Source organism: Dendrobates tinctorius, unplaced genomic scaffold, assembly GCF_039654945.1.
Source record: "Dendrobates tinctorius isolate UK_male_01 unplaced genomic scaffold, ASM3965494v1 ptg000070l, whole genome shotgun sequence".
Lineage (NCBI taxonomy): Eukaryota > Metazoa > Chordata > Amphibia > Anura > Dendrobatidae > Dendrobates > Dendrobates tinctorius.
The window spans coordinates 44,285,290-44,307,505 of record NW_027361738.1 but is presented as its reverse complement, the minus strand read 5'-3'; the positions used below and the strand labels follow the sequence as shown (position 1 = coordinate 44,307,505).

At 50.9% G+C, this 22,216-nt stretch overlaps 1 protein-coding gene across 2 annotated transcripts in view; it reads right to left on the bottom strand.

Annotated features, from left to right (window-relative positions):
- The window catches only part of DYNC2I1 (dynein 2 intermediate chain 1), a 135,933-nt gene that overhangs the window by 84,592 nt on the left and 29,125 nt on the right, over positions 1-22,216 (bottom strand). Inside the window, exons 6-8 of one of the 2 annotated variants that reach the window (XM_073581612.1) lie at positions 8,068-8,136; positions 3,600-3,656; positions 2,861-3,062 (exon numbers count right to left, since the gene is read on the bottom strand). In XM_073581612.1, coding sequence (XP_073437713.1) covers positions 2,861-3,062; positions 3,600-3,656; positions 8,068-8,136 — 328 coding nt within the window. The remainder of the gene's footprint in view (positions 1-2,860; positions 3,063-3,599; positions 3,657-8,067; positions 8,137-22,216) is intronic. The other variant, XM_073581613.1, reaches the window with a different exon arrangement.

Genomic DNA, 22,216 nt, shown 5'->3' with positions numbered 1-22,216 from the left:
ATGGAAGAAGCGATCCCGTGGAAGAGAAACGAACTCTATTTTGTATCCTGTCGATACAACCTCTCTGACCCAAGCGTCCTCTACTGAGGCGAACCAGACGTCGCTGAAGAAAAGAAGTCGACCTCCCAATTGGAAGGGACCCACGGAAGACCGATGATAGTCATACGGACGTAGACCGTCCAGATCTAGATCTGGGTGGTCTTCCCTGGGAAGGGTGGGACCGCCAGGACGGAGTGGGCCTGAAGGAGACCTTCTTTCTTTCCTGACGTGCTTGTGGCCTTTGCTGGTTGGAAGGGTTTTCCGCCGCATTGAAACGGCGGAAAGTCCGAAAGGGACGGAACTGACTGCGAGGCTTGGATTGGGGGAGAAGAGAACTCGTACCTCCGGTAGCGTCCTTAATAATCTGGTCCAATTGGGACCCAAAGAGACGCACTCCTTGAAAAGGCAGATTAGTCAGACTTTTTTAGAGGACAAGTCCGCCTGCCAGGCCTTGAGCCAAATTGTACGTCGGATTGGCACGATGTTGCTTGACGCCTGAACCGCGCAAGATGCGGCATCCAAGGAAGCAGAAAGCAGATAATCCCCCGCATGGGAAATCTGATTGGCGAGATCGGCCAAATGCTCAGATTGTGCCTTATCCAGAATGCCCTGCCGAAGGTCCTCTGCCCAAGCGGATATAGCCTTTGCTGCCCAAGATGAAGCAAAGACTGGACATACCGCCGCAGATGCCGCCTCGAAGGCAGACTTTGCTAGGGATTCTATGATTCTGTCATTAGAATCTTTTAGAGACGCTACACCCGACAGCGGAAGAACAGTATTATTAGAGAGTCTGGATACGGGAGGGTCCACTGAAGGAGAAGCGGCCCAGTTGTCCGTGAGCTCTTTAGCGAACGGATACAGCACGCCGAGACGCTTTTCTCTTTGAAAGCGTCTAGTCGGATCTTCCCTTTCCTTGGTAAAAATCTTCCCAAACTCGGAATGAAAGGGAAACACCCTGGAAGGTGTTTCCGCCCGTCTGAACGAAACCTCCTGATCTGAGGATTTCGCAGGGGCGTCAGTGATGTCGAAGGTATGGTGAATCGCGGCAATGAGGTTCTGCACCGTAACCTTCATGTTCGCATCCTGATCCGAATCCAGCTCTAAGACCCCTTCAGATTCCGAAAGCGCTTCACCTGACTCGGGAGAGGAGGCCCGAGAGGGAGACTGCTGGGGAGTATGGGGTGAGGTAGGGCGAGGAGAGGACTCCACCTGGAGATCCTGCCTGGGTCTCTTGCGACTGACACTGGCTGGCTCAGATGGGACGTCCTGGGACGTGCTAGGTCCCGCAGAAGCTCCCAAGGGCAACTTATCCAGAACGGCTACTAGGGACTGAGACACCTTGGTGAGGTCTGCCACCGACTGTGATAGGGAGGAGGCCCAACCCGGCAAGGGGGGCTCACTCACCCCTGGGGCTATGGATGGCTCCTGAGCGGCGTCGGGCTGGATTGGATTGCTACAGTCCAGGCAGAGGGAAGAGGACTGACCCCTGAGGTAGTGCCGGAAGGTTGGGGGACAGAGGGCGGAGAAGGGTCAGTCTGCCGTGCAGAGCTACTCACGGTCCGGTGTCCCCAAAAGCGATGCTGCTCGACCTGTCCGGGGATGCAGATCAGGGAGAAGTCTGGCTGGCCGTCCCAAAGAGGCAAAAAGCTGCTTGCAGAAACTTCTCAGGGGCTGGGGAGCGTCTCCAGCTGCGTCCGGCTGGCAGGCTGTGAAGATGGCGCCTGCCTGTAGAAAAGCGCGGGTCCCGGGGAAGGGCGGAGCTCCTCGCAAGGTTAATAATTGCTGCCCTCTAGCCATAATATGCTGGGCAGGAGAGGGAAAGGCGGGGGGAGGGCCTGGGGAGAGCGGGAGAGAAGCCCGCTTAAAAGAAAGGCGCTGGGGGGGCGTGGCCGCGACGCTGCGGTAGGCCCGAACACAAGCCGGGGCCTAAATTAGTTGCGGCGGCCGCCTGTCAGCAGGGGGTCGGCGCGGAAGACGCGACGCAACACCGGGCCGCGTCCCTGCCCAGAACTGCCCGACTCCAGCGCTACCCCTGCCGAGATGGAAAAAAGGGGGGGAAGCGCAGAACGAGGCCCGTGAAGACCCGGGGCCTGCATGGATGCGGTGACCGTGGGGGGATGCGGGGCGTGCAGGGACCCTAACGTGGTCCCCCTGGCGACCGCTCCAAGAGAAAACGCCGAGGGAAGACTGACATACTCACCCAGGCAGGGGGCCTTACAATAAAGGTACCTGAAAATCCCACGCTGTCTGTCTCTATGAAATCCGCGCCTCATCCAACCTTCAGGCTCTGGTAGGCGAGAGGGTGGGAGGCGGGGGGCAAGGACCGTCCGTGCGGCTGGCACGCACCTGTGCGAGGCTCCTGGTCCTGCTCCGGAGACCTATGAGGATACGGGGTGGCAGTACACGCCGTACTCATAGTCTCTTTGTGGGAGTACGGATGTGACTGTTCACTCCGTATCCCTCCGGAACCTGCAAAGAAACGACGCACACTGAGGTAGATATGGGTCTAATAAAAGACCCGTGTCCACCTCCTACTGACACTAAGCTAAACTGAGGAATTTCCTGCCGGTCGGTGGGGTGTATACGGCGGAGGAGGAGCTAACCTTTTTTGTGCATAGTGTCAGCCTCCTAGTGGCAGCAGCATACACCCCATGGTCTCTGTGTCCCCCAATAAGGCGAACGACAAATTCCTGTTTTGTTTTTTTTTCAGCCCTTTTACAATCTGGCCCTTGATCCAGAAAAGGTAAATTGCTGCTTGAAGGTAACCAAAAGTAAAGAAACAACCCTCCCTCACTCTCCCACCAAAAAAAAGAAGATCAACCTTCAGTGCTTGGATCATCATCCTGAAGATCGTGCGCCTTGTGTCTATAAGCAGATAGAATAGTTGTTACGCTGTCATTCTCCAGGAGCATGGCCTTCTGAATTTCCTCTACTTCAGGATTTTTGGAAATTTCTTTGGGTTCCAGGGTTTTGTCTGCAGTCTTCTCCTCTTCGCTTCCGTCTTCGAAATCATCATCGTAATCCTAAAAAAAGAAGAAGTATGTTCACGAGTAATAGATCACAATCAATTGAGATGACCTTTTTATATATATCTCAACTTTTTGGCTTTCATAACATTTTGTTGTAACATAAATTGGTAAAACACAATGACATTTAAAAAGAGTTTGCTACTACTGGACCACCATTGTTAATGACTTCAAAGCCTCAATAAAACAAAGACGATGCATGCTCCAGTGATGGTGGTGCCATTAATCCCGGCTGGTAATGTAATACTGTTTAGCCACGGGTCTAATGCAGTCAGTTGGCGGCCGATGATTGGCTGCACAATCATGACGATCCGGTCATAGTGAATGTCCACTCTGAAGGGATGCTGCAGCCAATCAACAACCGCCGAGTGGCTGCAGCAGACCCATGGACAACAATGTGACCATACGGGAAATACGGCGCAGTCATCACGCAGCTGTAAGAGTTCAATACGCATTGTTATTATTTTTAATTGGGTCCTCAGGTGCTTAAAAATGGACTGATAATGGACAACCCCTTTAAGTCAAGTTACTCACTTCAAAGTCTTCTTCATAGTTTGTGGACTCATCGTATGCTGTATCGGCGTCAATTTCCTTTAAATAAAAAATAAAAAATAAAAAGTGAAATCCTGTACTTTAAACGCATTTTCCAGGCATAAGATATTGATAATTTAGCCTTAGAATAGGTAATCAATTTCAGATCAGTGTGGGTCAGACATGTGGCACAGTCTGCAGAGCCAGGAGGCCATAGATCCATCCACTGTATAAAATAAAGGCCATTCTCAGGCGCTGCAGCTAATCTCAATAAGAACATCCAGGAGGCGAGCCACGTCGGCTCCATTCACAGCTAAGGGCCCCATCACACATAGCGACGCACCAGCGATCCCGACAACGATATGACCTTGTCAGGATCGCTGGTGAGCTGTCAAACAGGCAGCTTCCCCAACGATCAGCACCAGCGACACGGGGGTAACAAACGACGCACGTCGCTTAGTTACCCACCATGTACCTTAGTTACCAGCATGCTGATGCAGGGAGCTGGTAACTAAGGTACACATTGGGTTTCTAAGCGCTGCGCGCTGCTTAGAAACCCGATGTGTACCTTAGTTACCAGCGCCAGCTCGCTGATCAATGGTCTCCCGCCTGTCACACTCAGCAATGCGTGCTGGGCAGTGGGAGACCAGCGATCGAAAAAATGTCCTGGCCATTCCAGGACGATCAGCGATACCCGGCAGGGGGGCCGGTCGCTGGTAAGTGTCACACACAGCGATCTCGCTGTGTGTGACGGGGGCTTTACATCCAGCCGCTGGATGGCGTCATTCAAAAGTAGAACTCATCCCGCCAAAAAGCATGTTCTCACAAGGCTACGTCAATGAAAAAATAAAAAATTATATATAGCTCTTGGTAGAAGGGGAGGAAAAACACGAAAGAGCAAAAACCGAAAAAAAAAAAATGCTTTTAACGCTTACTGAATGTCTCTGCAATGAAATGATGTATAGTATGACTGACAATGTTGATTTACCTACATGGGAAGATAACTGTATGCTTATGAATATTACCATAGTCTCAGAAAGGCTTCACTCACTGGGTACAGGTATATGTTAAAGGGATAAGTCCACTATTCGGACAACCCCTCCTCAATCAGCAAGTTTTCCCAAGGGTGAGAAGGTCACTGGTAAAATACTAGAGGTGAGATATGAGGGGCATTCAATAAAGATTTCCCCTGACTCCCTTCTATTTATCACATAAACTGCATGTGTAATGATATATGTCTCTATAGGTTACATGCTAATTTGCAATTCAGGACTGATAACGGTCTTGATTTTACAGGTGCTGAAGTGGTGTGAGGTTTGATAATGGACCAGCTGGAATACAGAGCAGTCATCAAGTTCCTTTACTTGAAAGGCCGCACATCAAACAAGACGTTCGATCAGATCAAAGAGGTTTATGGTGAGGATTCCTCAATATATGATGTAGTCAAGAACTGGCATCGTCAATTCAAATGTGGTTTGACTTCGGTGCAAACAGCGCAAAATCCAGGGTGAGCCCACTCTGCTATTGATGAACACACAATCCAGCAAGTGGAGGTCGCCATTTTGGAAAATCGCCACGTAACCATTTGCCACCTAGCCCAAAATGTCAAGATTAGTGTGGAAAAAATCATCCAAGACCATCCATCTTCACATGCATAAGGTATCCGCTCGTTGGGTTCCCGGCTGCTCCCGCCTTCCCAGAAGCAGGAACGAGTCGAATGCTCTCAGGCTCTATTGACGATGTGCCATGGAAACCAGGAAGACTTTTTCAACAGACTGATCACACAGATTGAAAGCTGGGTCTATCACTATGATCCTGAGACTAAAGTAGAGTTGATGCAATGGAAGGATCATGACTCACCACCTCCAAAGAAGGCACGTGTCCAACCCTCGGCAGGCAAGGTCATGCTCACATTATTTTGGGACCAGCACAGAGTAATATTGATGGATTTCCTAGCAAAGGGTCCCATGATCACTGGGGCATACTATGCTTCACTGCTGCAGAAATTGTGGGAGGCCATCAAAACCAAGAGACGTGGCATGCTCACTAAAGGTGTCTGCCTTCTGCAAGAGAATGCACCAGTTCACAACTCACATGTTGCCTGAATGGAAGCATGCTCCTGGTGCTTTTAAATTCTACCACCTTATTCGCCTGACCTTGCACCATCGGACTTCCACCTCTTTCCAACAATGAAGTTATTTTTGAAGGGCAAGCATTTTCCAGATGATGAGACTCTGATTTCCAAAGTCACAACGTTGTCTACAGTTGCGTAAAGAGATGGGAGAAGCGCGTGTCCCTAGGTGGCACCTATGCAGAGAAGGACGAATAACTGTGCCAAGTTTCATTGCTTACAAGAAGTGGGTCAGGGGAAATCTTTACTGAATGCCCCTCGTATGTGTCAGTCAGGTTGTTAGCCTCAGTGATATGACCCTGGAAAAATGCTCCAGCACACTAAGTGCTGAGCGGGGTTAATCGGTCATGTTAGGCCTCTTTCACACATCCCTCTTTCACCATCAGTCAAAATCCGCCATTTTGCAAAAAAAACGGATACGCCATTTTTGTTGACGGATCCGTTTTTTCCCCATTGACTAGCATTAACGGCGGATCTTGACGGATGGTCATCCGTTGGATCCGTTTTTCTATGGATCCGCCAAAATTTTAGCGTCCGCTGACATGGCAGGACAGACACTGCAACGTTTTTTTCTGTTGCCGGATCCGCATTTGTACAGTGCGCATGCCTGGAATTGACTTTGCCGGAAAGTTAACTCACCCTCTCTCTCCTCACCCCGCAATCCGATCTCGTCCCGGTCTCTTCTTGTGGCTTGTCCCGACCCCGATCTCTTCTTGCGGCTCATCCCGCGATCTCTTCCCAGTCCTGCGGTACTTTTTTGTTGAGGTTCTTTTAACATTACTACATCGAAGGACCCCGTCAATGCAACGGTCCGGTGGCACCCGTTGGTGTCTCGACGGACACGGATCCGTTCGCCGCCTTTTTGGCGGATGGCAACTGACGGGTACAACACAAGTATGAAACAGGCCTTAAGGGCTGGGTTTATGTGAACAGTGAAGAGTGGGTGGGAGGCTGTTCACCATATCTCCACCCCAGTGTGTGGTCCAGAATGTAAATGTGGAGCCTTTGGGCTCATTCAATGTTCGGTGTGTCTGGAGACGAGATCTGTCGAGCTGTGCTCGTGTTAAACAGAACTGAACTGTGTTTTTTTCCCCATTTGCTGGCGGATCCCTGCAGCCACGCAAACTGTACTGTATGCTATTTTGTTTTTCTCGTCATGCCAGAAAGGGAGTGTTATTTACTTAACTTTGCACTTATTTATGCAGTACGTTTTAATAAACCAGTTGAAAACTTAAATGGAAAGTGTTCCTGTGACTACCTCTTTGAGCAGCTGTAGTAACATAACACTTATACTTATCTCCGATGTCGGCACTGTTAAAGCGGTGTCGGCACGGACTCTCCCACTGATCGCGCCACATTGTTATGTCATGCGATCCTTGTGCCCAATAAGCACTGGCTTCCCTCTTCTGATATCAGATATGAAGAGGTAGTAAGCGGCCAGCTGCAGTTCTAACTTCCTCTTGATATCTGATTCGTCCAAAAGGTGGGGAGAGTTAAGCCAGTGCTTACTGGGCACAAGAATCGCGTGACATACATAATAATGTGACGGGATCAGTGGGAGAGCATGTGCTGACACTGATGAAACAGCACCGACCAGCTTGGCCCCGGCGGGGTGTACACTGCGAAGGAGGAGGACCTAACTTTTTTATTTGCGTAGTGTCAGCCTCCTAGTGGAAGCAGCATAACACCCATGGTCCTGTGTACCCCAAGGAAGCGATAGAGAAATAAATTATATTATTTTTCTGGGGGCAAATACGTTGATTGAGAAGGGGTTTGTTTTCCGAGTAGTGGAAAACCCATTTAAAGAAGTCCAGAAGCTGCACACACTGCACGTTATCAAACATAACATTACAGTGTGTGCGGTGCTTGAATAGTTTGAGTGGAGCAAAAAGCTTTCCTCACATAAATGTTTATTCTGCGGTATGCTAAATTCTGATCCAAACCCTGCAAGCACAAATAAAACAATGCAAAATGGGAGAAGAACTGTCATGGATTGGTTTCAAATTCACTTTGAAAATGAAAGAAAGAAAGAAAATAGCAGTGGAGGCATGGTGCTTATCTGGCCACCGCGCTGCTGCTTCGTAGAATCTCGGCCGCCACTGCAATTATTTCCAAAAGGCAGATATTTCTGCTTTTAAGTTGATTAACAATAATTTGTCACTCAGTCTCTGGCTCCATCGGACTGACTTTATCTTCTAGGCAAACAGACTTTATGTGAAAAACATATATATCTGCCTTTTTTGCGTTTAAAAGTTCATGTGCCCACATTTTAATGAGTAAAATTACGATTTTTCCCTTAAGCGATGGCATGACATACAGTCAAGAAAAGGTAACTTATACCTTCTCATCATTGCTTTCTGGTTTAGCCAGCAACAACTGTGAACGGCTTTTATAACCTGAGATGTTTTCCTGTTAAAGTGGAAACAAAACGTTTTTTTTTATAAGGGGGAAAAAAAAAAGAAAAATCAACGCAAAAATTGATGCATTCAAGGAAGGCAACAAAATAAAGTAATCCCTACCATGGAATTTTTTTTTTTTTTTTTTTCTTAAGATCAAGCCTGAAAAGCAATAGGACTAACCTATTTTGACATCCACCATACAAGAACAGCACATCAAGTGTGGACGTATGGAGTGGGCTCAGGAGCTGTGTCATACAGCCAACATCTACCTGTAACAGTGATTTGAGCTAAACTGAAATGAAAGACCCGTGTCCACCTCCTACTGACACTAAGCTAAACTGATTAATTTAGTGCCAGTCAGTGGGGTGTACACTGCGGGGGAGGAGCTAACTTTATTTGCATAGTGTCAGCCTTCTAGTGGCAGCAGCATACACCCATGGTGCCTGTGTCCCCATATGAAGCGATGGAGAAATGTGCTTTGTTAATGTCTGTAAACTGACATATAAAGCGGCTATGGATATACTAGGTCAGATAATATCCGTGAACACAGCAGCCATGATGTTGATTCTTAGGGCGAAGCTTCACTGCATTGTCTCCATTACAAGAACAATGGAAGGACATAGCAACCACAATACCCACTCAACCACAACACATGTTAAGAAAATGGGCCGGCAGAATATTGTCCTAAAAGTGCTACCAAAAAACAGGATTTTTAGTTGCTTATCGTAAAATCTGTTTCTCTGAGCCTTCATTGGGGGGACACAGGAACCATGGGTGTATGCTGCTGCCACTAGGAGACTGACACTATGCAGAAAAAAAGTTAGCTCCTCCTCCGCAGTGTACACCCCACCGACAGGAAGTAGGATGTTCCGTTTAGCTTAGTGTCAGTAGGAGGTGGACACGGGTCTTTCATTAGACCCATATCTACCTCAGTGTGCGTTGTTTCTTTTTAGGTTTTCCGGAGGGATACAGAGTGAATAGTCACATCTGTAGTCCCACAAAGAAACCATGAGTACGCCGTGTACTGCCACTCCGTATCCTCATAGCTCTCCACACAGGACCAAGCGCCCCCTAACACGGATGTGTGTCAGGCGATCCAGAATGGTCCTGGTCCCCCGTCTCCCACCAGAGCCTGTCGGTTTGGAGGAGACGCGGACGTCCTAAGAAAATTCACGGACGTCTTTACTTCACTGGACAATGAGGAACCTCTCTTTCCTCAGGTTTCCTCACACAAAAAGAGCGAGGAATCACGGTTCCTTCACTCCCTGTGGCAGTTAGGTACAAGGCCTCCATGCTGGCTTTCCCCCTCCTCTCCCTGCGCCTTTCTTTACTAAGGGCTTCTGCCCTCCCGGCTGCACTTATTCATCTCTACAGCCGGGCTTCATGCAGGGATCCATGTCGGGAGCGGTCGCCGCGGCGGTGCAGCGGTGGCTCCGCGCCGCCCCGCGTTCCCCGGCGGCCACCGGTTACTCCAGGCCCCGGCTTCAATTTGGGCCTTGTTCGGCGTCGCGGCCACGCCCCCCGCCTTCATCCTCGGGCGGGCTTTTTTCCCGCCTGTTTCAGGCCCGCCCACCGCTCTCTCCCTCCATGTTCTGTGCCCCTGAGGCGGCGCATGGCCCCGTCCACTCCCCCTAGCCTGCCTACTGTCTTTAGGCTGCTCCATCTTCGGCCTTCTAACAGTGTGGTTGATTCTGCCTATTCTCCCTTCCTCGGCCCCTCAGTGAAAGTGCGCGCTTTTCTGCACTGCTCCTCTCAGGCTGCCCCCATTTTCTCAGTCCCCCAACCTTCTGGCAAAAGAGGCGATCGTTGTCTTCCAGCGTGAGACCTGGTTAGTTCCTTCACCGGGCAGGTACAGCCTTTCCTGCCCATCTCCGCTCGGCCTAAACAGGTACAGTGCGGAGCATATTCCACTTATAGTAAAATTAAGCTGGGCCTCACTATCCGCAGGCCAGTGATGGCGCATTGAATCCATCTTTCCTATGGAAACTGATGGGAATTGTGCTATAGCGATGCAGTCTCTCATGTATACAGTGCAGCCATTAGTGTAATAAGTACCCCTAGCCGTACTATCATTAATAGTAATACAGCCTTACAGACACCGGATAAAGCCTCCAGCGGATCACAGATGTGACTTTTGGCCGTGACTGTGGCATGTATCTCACCTCAGACAGGAGTGGGATCTCACTTTGCGCAAGTATCGACCAGGGTAGAAAGCTGCTCCAGTCTTGGATCTAAAGCCCCCATTACACACTGCGATATTGCTAGCAATATCGCTGTAAAGTCACCGATTTTGTGACGTAGCAGCGATATCGCTACATGTGATACTTACCTCCGACCGGTTCCCCCGCTGGTTATCGCTGGTCGCGCGAGAAGGTCCTGGACCATTTCTTGTAGTCAGCTTCCTGCGGCGCTACCTGCTGTGACGACGAGCGACGCGTGGACGCGGGTGGGAGGACGTCAGGATCGTCGCGTCTGACACGTAAGTAGCGACCCCCGACCCCTGTGATGTCGCTGGTGAGATCTGCCTGTGTGGCAGCTCACTAGCGACAACTTAGCGATGCACCAGCGATCCATATCGTTGTCGGGATCGCTGGTGCATCGCTATGTGTAACGGTACCCTAAGGATGAGTATGGTTCATCGAGTAGAATGGGAGGGGAGGGGGGAGGGGGCGAAGCATTTCTAGGAGCGGGACTGCTTCCGACACTATCTATGGAAGATAGGGATAAGTTGGAGTCTCCTATCACAGTAGAGGAGTTGGAGATGGCTCTGCATGGCATGACTAATGAGAGGGCCCCGGGAGCAGACGGTCTTCCTACGGAAATATACAAACACCTAGAAGAAATTCTGCTACCCAAGCTATTGATAGTGTTTGAGGAGGCTATGAAAGAAGGGATTTTGCCTGCGTCTATGCGGGAGGCGGTGATAGTGGTGATTCCTAAGGAGGGTAAAAATCCAGGAATTCCGGACTCATACAGGCCAATATCCTTGCTGACAGCTGATGTGAAAATACTGGCTAAAGTGCTGGCGAACAGACTAACTGGTGTTGTTGATACATTGATCCATATGGATCAATCGGGGTTTATGCCTAACAGGTCAACAGCAGCCAATATACGGAGACTATATCTCAATCTGCAGTTGCCAGTCGATAACCCAGGTGGGAGGGCGACAGCCTCACTTGATGCCCATAAGGCCTTTGACTCTGTAGAATGGTCATACCTGTGGAGAGTGCTACATAGTATGAGCTTTGGTCCTCAATTTACAGCATGGATTCAGCTATTGTATACTTAACCCACAGCTAGAGTTAAGATTAATGGGGTAATGTCCGCAGGAATACAGCTGCACAGAGTAACGAGGCAAGGCTGTCCACAGTCACCGCTCCTGTTCGCTATTGCGATAGAGCCATTGGCGGCTGCTATTAGACGCAACAAGGCAATAAAGGGGTTTCAATATGGCGATTTGGAGGAAAAGGTGGCCCTATATGCGGATGACCTTTTGTTATTCCTAGGGGACCCCTCGGCTTCATTGGATCATGCTGTGCAGACCATTGAGGGGTTCGGTGAGATCTCAGGACTGACCATAAATTGGTCTAAATCAAGCCTATTTAAAGTGGACAAGGAGGTGGTATGGACTCAGGAAGACATAGGGGCCAATAAACTACAATGTGTGGAAATGTTTAAATATTTGGGGATACGGGTTTCCTTGCCGGTGACTGAGTACCTTAATACTAATCTGATACCCCTACTGGCAATTCTAAGAACTAAGGTGGATACTTGGAACAAATTACACTTGTCGGTGGTGGGAAGGATTAACCTACTAAAAATGACTAAAAATGGTTTTAATGCTCAAGCTTTTATATATATTACATAACTCCCCAATCTGGATACCACAGAAAAGGTTCGGAGCGGTGAATTCACTGTTCAGAGTCTTGGTATGGGGTAAGAAACAACCTAGAATAAGGCTTGAAACCTTGCAGAGACCAAAGGATGAGGGGGGACTGGCACTGCTAAATCCGGAACTGTATTTTTTAGCTGCCCAAAGTCAACATCTTAGAGGGTGGTCTAATCAAGAGAAGGCAGGCGTCAGAGGAGTGCTGGAATACGTACTAAATAGAAGCCCGTTGATACTTGGCCTAGAGGATGGGAAGATGGGTGTAATGGGAGACGGGTGTCCCACTCTGCGACTCTTGCAAGACCTGTGGAACAGGCTAAAGAGGGTGAGAGGGGTGACCGGGTTGACTAGATTCACAGCTAAATGGGATAATAGTAACCTCCTAGAGATTCGGAAACTTGGGAGACTGAAAGGCTGGAAACGTAGGGGGCTGACATTAATGTCTCAATTTATGGGAAACGGGGAGCTGAGACCGTTTACGCAATTACAGAGTGAGTTTCAGTTGCCGGATTCTGAATGGTACCACTACTGTCAGGTACGGCATGCCATTACGGCTCAAAAACTTTCCAGAAACCTGCAGATACAATCTGACATAGTTTTGGACTATATATGTTGTTGTGCTGGACTTACAAAAGGGGTAATTTCTAACACCTACAAAGATATATTGCATACACATTTAATGGGGTTCCCACTTAAAGCAAGATCCAAATGGGAGGACGAGATTGGGGTGATGACTGACGAGGTATGGGACAGCGTCCTAGAATATGTCCCCAAACTCACTAGGAGTGAACCAGTTAGGTTGTCCCATCTTTATGTGATCCATCGTGTGTACCGCTCCCCCCTTCTGATGTTTAAAATGGGGCTGAGGGACAACTCTGACTGTCCAAGATGTGGGGGGTCTGATGCCGGAATCCTTCATATGATGTGGACTTGTCCCAGGCTATCCGCGTTCTGGGTTAATGTCATTAACAGAATAGAAGGGGCTTACGGATGTGTTAAACCCAAAAACCCTCTGGTCTGCATACTGGGATATGTAGAGGAAATTGAAATAGTTAATAGTGCTAAGCTTGCTATAGCCAGACAGCTTTATGTAGCAAGGAAGCTGATTGCGAGGAACTGAATCAGGAAAGAACCACCTTCTGGGAGAGAGTTTGTGAAACAAGTGACTTGTATCGTTCGGCTAGAGGAAAGGATATATGTTAAAAGAGGCAATTCTAAAACCTATGAGAGGTTGTGGAGTCCCTGGTTACAATACGGTACAGTTAACTGATGGGAATGTGCTATATTTTACAATGTTGGTGTTGTGGATAAACCATTAATACCCGAACATAGAAACATTTATGTTTTGTATGGTTTGATTGACAATATGGGTAAATAATAAATTACGGTGTAAGAGGAAGATGAGTATGGTGATAACATGTTTCTTATTTCAGCCGGAATTGTATTTTTTTTTCTGTGTCCTTTGGGCGCGTGTTGTCTTAGACTTAGGCACACGGTTCTACACACTGTAATCCTCTCCCTACTCCGGAGGGTCCAGGATGGATTCGGCCGTTTACATCGTCATAAGAATTGACCTTCCTTTCATCAGCCTAGTTGTCTTTCTGGGGTCTATTTGGGCTACCTAGAGCCAACTTTCTTTGCAGTTGCCATACATCATGTTTTGCTGTGGACTTTCCTGGCTCGACTGTTCGTTGTTATAAGTCTAGCTAGGCTAATTTTTTTCTATATTCGCCCTCATCCCTGTATGTGGGGTTTATCTTCCCCTTGATCTCAGTTTGAAGGGGCATCCAGTAGTTTTCAGTCTACCTGCTTAATCGAGCGATCAGTTGTCTCTTCATAGCCAACCGGTGCCTACATTGCAGCAATGAGATCCAGGTTATCCCCTGGTTCCATTCAGTATGTTTTCAGTGTTCGGTTCTTTAACAGGTTCTCAGGGCCTGCTTTCAGAGCTTGTCATATTCTCATGGAACAGACTTCAGCCGTTTCCAAATAAGGAGGCGCCTCGGTGTATCTTTCTCCTGAGCGCTTCACAAATTAGACTACTTCTGCGACTACGAACCCTCCGGTTCCAAGTTCTCTGCTACGGCCTTTCCTCGCCCAGACGTTCTGCTCTCAGGGATACCAATGTCGAAATCACACAGTAGTTAGCAGGATCAACCTTCAAAGCACCCGCCGCTATAGCGTGTCCTGCCTTAGCTTCCTCTAGTGTGGCGAAGTTCTATGGACGTGCGGCCTAGTCTGCTCAGAGAACTCTTTCTGGAGACCGGTCAGTAGTTTTGACCGTTCCTACTGTCCAAAAAATTTTTCCTTGCAGGGAGAGAGTTTTTCGCCTAATCGTTCTCATCTAAGGGTCCAGTTGGCTTTCTGTTCATGAGCAAAATTATGCAGCAGAAACCACAACAGCCGTGAGACAAAGTCAGATCTCCGAGGCAAGACGTGCGAGTGAAAACTTCTACCAGGCAGACGCCATAAGGCAAGTTTGACCATGTCCAATGTACGTGGGCGGACGTAGAGTGGATCGTGACACAGAAGACAGCTGCAAGGGGTAACTAATACACCATCGACTGCATGGCTCTTGTGTGCTATGATACTGGACGTACTATTCCACTAGAGACTGAGCGGCAGAAGATTACCATTACGCCAGTGAATTTTGTGCATGACCCCGGACCTCCGAGCGCAGGCTGGTCTCCCATTCGGGTCTCAGCCCAGGCTCAAGCTGCTTATTGGTCGCATCTGACGAATGCGGTCACGCTCAGCCTAGAATGGCCGGTGGCACTGGGTTACAATTGCCTAGGGCTGCATGGCTCTAGAGAACTACCGGCTGTAGATCACCATTACCCCAGTGACTACACGACGCCCAGGAACAATTACGTTAGCGACTGTACGGCTCCGGAGCACTGTTACGTCGGTGAACGCACGTTTCCAGAGCACCATTACGCTAGTGACTGTTTACATGAGAGACTGCATCGCTATAGCACAATTCCCATCAGTTTCCATAGGAAAGATGGATTCAATGCGCCATGACTGGCCTGCGGATAGTGAGGCCCAGTTAATTTTACTATAAGTGGAATATGCTCCGCACTGTACCTGTTTAGGCCGAGCGGAGATGGGCAGGAAAGGCTGTACCTGCCCGGTGAAGGAACTAACCGGGTCTCACGCTGGAAGACAACGATCGCCTCTTTTGCCGGAAGGTTGGGGGACTGAGAAAATCCATGTCGGGAGCGGTCGCCACGGTGGTGCAGCGGAGCCATTGCTGCACCACCGTGGCGACCGCTCCCGACATGGATCCCTGCATGAAGCCCGCCTGTAGAGATGAATAAGTGCAGCCGGGAGGGCAGAAGCCCTTAGTAAAGAAAGGCGCAGGGAGAGGAGGGGGAAAGCCAGCATGGAGGCCTTGTACCTAACTGCCACAGGGAGTGAAGGAGCTGTGATTCCTCGCTCTTTTTGTGTGAGGAAACCTGAGGAAAGAGAGGTACCTCATTGTCCAGTGAAGTAAAGACGTCTGTGAATTTTCTTAGGACGTCCACGTCTCCTCCAAACCGACAGGCTCTGGTGGGCGAGTGGGTGGGAGACGGGGGACCAGGACCATTCTGGATCGCCTGACACACATCCGTGTTAGGGGGCTCTTGGTCCTGTGTGGAGAGCTATGAGGATACGGGGTGGCAGTACACGCCGTACTCATGGTCTCATTGTGGGACTACAGATGTGACTATTCACTCTGTATCCCTCCGGAAAACCTAAAAAGAAACTACGCACACTGAGGTAGATATGGGTCTAATGAAAGACCCGTGTCCACCTCCTACTGACACTAAGCTAAACTGAACATGCTAGTTCTTGTCGGTGGGGTGTACACTGCGGAGGAGGAGCTAACTTTTTTCTGCATAGTGTCAGCCTCCTAGTGGCAGCAGCATACACCCCCATGGTTCCTGTGTCCCCCAATAAGGCGATAGAGAAAAGGACTATATCAATAGCTGGGACAAGATGGACGTCATCTTTTCCATCCACACATTAAAAGATTTTTTTTTTACTGCACTGTGTCACTCCCATGTAGGACATGGGCACGGTTGCAAATATGCGCTGTTCATTTCTTATACGGTATAGGTCAATTTCCGTCAGATTTCCACTTTCCAGCTTGTATGAGATTTCCAAAAATGTAATTCACTTTGAAGTCTCTGTAAAACGCTGTAGGTTTTCCGCATGCAAATCTGGGTGGAAAATCCACAGAGTATTTACGTACAGGGGTCTGTCCTGGTGAAGCAAAACAGGATTTTTTGGGTTGCTTACCGTAAAATCTGTTTCTCGGAGCCTTCATTGGGGGACACAGAGACCATGGGTGTATGCTGCTGCCACTAGGAGGCTGACACTATGCACAAAAAAAGGTTAGCTCCTCCTCCGCAGTGTACACCCCACCGACCGGCAGGAATATCCTCAGTTAGTGAGAAAGCAGTAGGAGAAGTAACAGAATAGATTGAAAGCAGAACAAACAACTCAACTGTAACAAACCGACAAACATAAGAACAGGAGTTGTAGAACATGGGAGGGTGCTGTGTCCCCCAATGAAGGCTCCGAGAAACAGATTTTACGGTAAGCAACCCAAAAAATCCTGTTTTCTCGTTCGCCTTATTGGGGGACACAGAGACCATGGGACGTCCCAAAGCAGTCCCTGGGGTGGGAAACAAACTTCCATCAGGCCAGTGGACTCGCCACCGCAGCCTGCAGAATCCTTCTACATAGACTGGCGTCCGCCGAAGCGTAGGTGTGGACCCTGTAGAATTTCACAAAAGTGTGAACCGAAGACCACGTTGCAGCATTGCAAAGCTGCAGCGCGGAAGCTCTGTGGCGCACCGCCCAGGAGGCACCCACCGCCCGGGTAGAGTGCGCTCTGATCCCTGGAGGGGCCACTCGATGCTTGACCCGGTATGCCTCCAAAATTGCCGATCTGATCTAGCGCGCAATAGTGGCCTTTGAGGCTGGGTGATGAACAGAGTCTGACTTCCGCAAGGAAGTCGTCCGGGCTAGATAGACTCTCAATGCCCTGACTAGGTCCAGCTTGTCCAAAGACTGCTCCCGAGGGTGAGCTGGGCTCGGGCAGAAGGATGGCAGAACAATGTCCTCATTGAGGTGAAACGAAGATACCACCTTCGGAAGAAAAGAGGGCGGAGGCCGCAGAACTACCTTGTCCTGATGAAGGACCAAAAAAGGAGAGCGGCAAGAAAGTACCGCTAATTCCGACACGCGCCGGATGGAGGTAATGGCCACCAGAAAGGCCACTTTCCAAGAAAGGAGGGAAAGGGAAACGTCCCTGAGAGGTTCAAAAGGAGGACCCTGCAGAACCTGAAGAACCAAATTAAGATCCCAAGGATCCACGGGAGCTCGGTACGGAGGAACCGTGTGAGCCACACCCTGGAGGAAGGTTTTGACCTGGGGCCGGGAGGCCAGCGTTTTCTGAAATAAAATGGACAGTGCCGAAACTTGACCCTTCAAGGAACTGAGAGCAAGCCCCGCATCCAGCCCTGCCTGAAGAAACGCCAGAATAGAAGGGAGCGAAAAAACCAAGGGCGCGATGTCATTGGCCTCACACCAGGAGAAATAGGCTTTCCAAGTACGGTAATAGATCTTCGAAGAAGAAGGCTTTCTGGCGCGGATCATGGTATGGATTACCCGATCAGAGAATCCTGCCCATCTCAAAACCTCGGTCTCAACAGCCACGCCGTTAAATTGAGCGACCGAGAATTGGGGTGGCAAATCGGGCCTTGAGACAGCAGATCTGCCCGTCGGGAAGCTTCCAGGGGGCGTCCGCGAGAAGGTTGACAATGTCTGCGATCAAGACCTTCTGGGCCAATTCGGGGCGATGAGGATGACTGGAATCCCCTCTGCTTTGATTTTCTTCAACAACTTGGGAAGAAGAGGCAGAGGAGGGAACAGGTAGGGGAGCATGAACTGTGACCAAGGGACGGCCAGAGCGTCGGCGCCCACTGCCAGAGGGTCCCGAGACCTGGACACGAATTGTGGTACTTTCCTGTTGAGGCGAGATGCCATGAGGTCTACATCCGGGGTTCCCCACCGACGGCAGAGCAGATGAAACACCTCCGGATGTAGGGACCATTACCCTGCCGCGAGACCCTCGCGGCTGAGGAAATCGGCGGCCCAGTTGTCCACGCCGGGAATGTGAACCGCGGAAATCGTTGGAACAAAGGTCTCTGCCCATTGAAGAATTCTGGACACTTCCGCCAGGGCTGAGACACTCCGTGTCCCCCCTTGGCGGTTGATATACGCCACCGCTGTGGCATTGTCTGTCTGAATCCTGACAGGCAGGCCCTTGAGGCGCCTTTCCCAGTGGACGAGAGCTAGATGGATCGTCCGTATCTCTAGGACATTGATCTGCAGAGCTGATTCCTGAGTCGACCATCGACCCTGAACAGTGATTGCGGAACACTGCACCCCAGCCGATGAGGCTGGCGTCCGTAGTGACAATCTGCCAGTGAACGGGAAAAGACCGCCCCAAGAGAATGAGGGGAGACGTCAACCACCAGTTGAGAGACCGCCTGATCCGGCAGGAAAGGCGAACCGGACGATCCAGAGACAGAGCCGACCTGTTCCACCTGGACAAAATGGCCTGCTGGAGTGGCCTGGCGTGAAATTGGGCAAAGGGAACTGCCTCTATCGCCGCCACCATCTTCCCCAGGACCCTCATGGCTGACCTGAGGGATGGAAATCGTGTGATCTGTAATGATCGCACGCCCTGCTGCAGGGAAAGAATCTTGTCTTGTGGGAGAAATACCCTTGACCGACGAGTGTCGAACAGAAGGCCCAGAAACACAAGGCGTTGAGTAGGGACCAGACAGGACTTTTCCCGGTTGACGATCCACCCAAAACTGGACAGGGTGTCTAGAACGATCGCCACACTTAGGCGGGCCTGTTGAAAGGAGGGGGCCTTGATCAGGATATCGTCGAGGTACGGAAAAAGAACGAGACCTCTGATCCTCAACAAGGCCATCAACGCCGCCATAATCTTCGTGAAGACTCTGGGAGCGGTGGCGAGCCCGAAAGGAAGCGCGACGAACTGGTAATGTTCGTGAAGAATAGCAAACCGCAGGAACTTCTGATGTCCGGGAAATATGGGCACATGTAGATAGGCATCTTGGATGTCTATGGAACCCATGAATTCCTGCTCCTCCATGGAAGCAATTACCGAGCGAACTGACTCCATCCGGAAGTGGCGAAGGCGAACTCTCTTGTTGAGTAACTTGAGATCCAAGATGGGTCGAACTGTCCCGTCCTTTTTCGGCACCACAAACAGGTTTGAATAAAACCCTGTGAAGCGTTCCGATTCGGGAACGGCACAATCACCCCGGAACTGAGAAGAGAGGCGATGGCCGAACCGAACCCCGGGACCAAGGCCGGATCCCTCGGCGGACGGGATTGTAAGAAACGATCCCGTGGAAGAGAAATTAACTCTATTTTGTATCCTGTTGATACAACCTCTCTGACCCAAGCGTCCTCTACGGAGGCGAGCCAGACGTCGCTGAAGAAGAGAAGTCGACCTCCCAATTGGAAGGGACCCACGGGAGACCGATGGTAGTCATGCGGACGTAGACCGTCCAGATCTAGATCTGGACGGTCTTCCCTGGGAAGAGTGGGACCGCCAGGACGGAGTGGGCCTGAAGGAAACCTTCTTTTTTTCCTGACGTGCCTGTGGCCTTTGCTGGTTGGAAGGGTTTTCCGCCGTATTGAAACGGCGGAAAGTCCGACAGGGACGAAACTGACGCCTTGGAGGAGGTCTGCGAGGCTTGGAGGGGAGAAGAGAACTCGTACCTCCGGTAGCGTCCTTAATAATCTGATCCAATTGTGATCCGAAGAGACGCACTCCCTGAAAAGGCAGATTGGTCAGAGACTTTTTAGAGGACAAGTCCGCCTGCCAGGCCTTGAACCAAATTGTACGTCGGATTGCCACGATGTTACTTGACGCCTGAACTGCGCAAGATGCGGCATCCAAGGAGGCAGAAAGCAGATAATCCCCCGCATGGGAAATCTGATTGGCGAGATCGGCCAAATGCTCTGGTCGTGCCTTATCCAGAATGCACTGCCGAAGGTCATCTGCCCAAGTGGATATGGCCTTTGCTGCCCAAGAAGAAACAAAGACTGGACATACCGCTGCTGATGCCGCTTCGAAGGCAGATTTTGCTAGAGATTCTATGATCCTATCATTAGAATCTTTTAGCGACGCCACACCTGACAGCGGAAGGACCGTATTATTAGAAAGTCTGGACACGGGAGGGTCCACCGAGGGAGAAGTGGCCCAGTTGTCCGTGAGCTCTTTAGCAAATGGGTACAGCACGCCGAGACGCTTTCCTCTTTGAAAGCGTCTGGTCGGATCTTCTCTCTCCTTTGTAAAAATCTTTCCAAACTCAGAATGGAAGGGAAACACCCTGGATGGCGTTTCTGCCCGTCTGGACGAAACCTCCTGATCTGAGTATTTCGCAGGGGCGTCAGCGATGTCAAAGGTATGGTGAATCGCGGCAATGAGGTTTTGCACCGTAACCTTCATGCTCGCATCCTGGTCCGAATCCAGCTCTAAGACCCCTTCCGATTCCGAAAGCGCTTCGCCTGACTCGGGGGAGGAGGCCCGAGAGGGAGACTGCTGGGGACTATGGGGTGAGGTAGGACGAGGGGAGGACTCCGCCTGGAGGTCCAGCCTGGGCCTCTTGCGACTGCCGCTGGCTGGGTCAGATGGGACGTCCTGAGACGTGCTGGGTCCCGCCGAAGCTCCCAAGGGCAACTTGTCCATAACGGCTACTAGGGACTGAGACACCTTGATGAGGTCTGCCACTGACTGTGATTAAGAGGAGGCCCAACCCGGCATGGGGGGCTCACTCGCCCCTGGGGCTATGGATGGCTCCTGAGCGGCGTCGGGCTGGACGCAGAGCGGGTACGATCAGACTTAGCGTTGGACATAGTGAAAAGAGAGGCAGTGCCGGCCGGTTGGGGGACAGAAGGCAGAGAAGGGTGTCAGTCTGCAGGTGCAGAGCTACTCACGGTCCGGTGTCCCCAAGGGCGACGCTCTCTGATCTGGCTGCAGGATGAGGCCAGGCCAATCCGGCTGAAAAAAGGCCCAGCGACCGAAATCCGGCAGGGAATGAGGTCCGGCTGGCAGGCTGAGAAGATGGCGACCACCAGGGAAAGGGCGCGCTGCCAGAGGGAGAAGAAGAAGGGCGGAGCTCGCCGCAGAGATCCCCTTAGCACCGCCCGCTGTCCAATAGCAGGCTGGTGTGAGGCAAGGGGGCTGGGAAGGCCTAGGACGGGCGGGAGAGAAGCCCGCTTAGAAGAAAGGGGCAGGGGGCGTGACCGCGACGCAGCGGTAGGCCCGAGATGAAGCCGGGGCCTAAATTAATAGCGCCGGCCGCCTGTCAGCAGGGGGTCGGCGCGGAAGATGCGCCGCAACACCGGGCCGCAACCCCGGGCCGCGTCCCTGCTCCCCACAGTCCGACCCCTGTATACCCCTGCCGGGATGAAGAAGAAACGGGGGGGGGGGGGGCGCAGAACAAGGCCCGAAAGAAAAGGGGCCTTCATGGATGCGGCGACCGTGGGGAGAAGCGGGCGCGCAGGCCCTACCGTGGTCCCCTGGCGACCGCCTTAGGATGAAAACGCCGGGGGACCGCTAGACCGCATACTCACCCAGGCCGGGGGCCACAATAAAGGTACCTGAGAATCCCACGCTGTCTGTCGTCTTTATGGAATCCACGCCTCGTCCAACCGTCAGGCTCTGGTAGGCGAGATGGTGGGAGGCGGGGGGCAAGGACCGTCCGTATAGCTGGCACGCACCTGTGCGAGGCTCCTGGTCCTGCCGCGGAGACCTATGAGGATACGGGGTGGCAGTACACGCCGTACTCATAGTCTCTTTGTGGGAGTACGGATGTGACTGTTCACTCCGTATCCCTCCGAAACCTGTAAAGGAACGACGCACGACGAGGTAGATAGGGGTCTAATAAAAGACCCGTGTCCACCTCCTACTGACACTAAGCTAAACTGAGGAACTTCCTGCCGGTCGGTGGGGTGTACACTGCGGAGGAGGAGCTAACCTTTTTTTGTGCATAGTGTCAGCCTCCTAGTGGCAGCAGCATACACCCATGGTCTCTGTGTCCCCCAATAAGGCGAACGAGAAAAGCCTATAGTAGGGCTGATATGTATATATTGAGCCTAA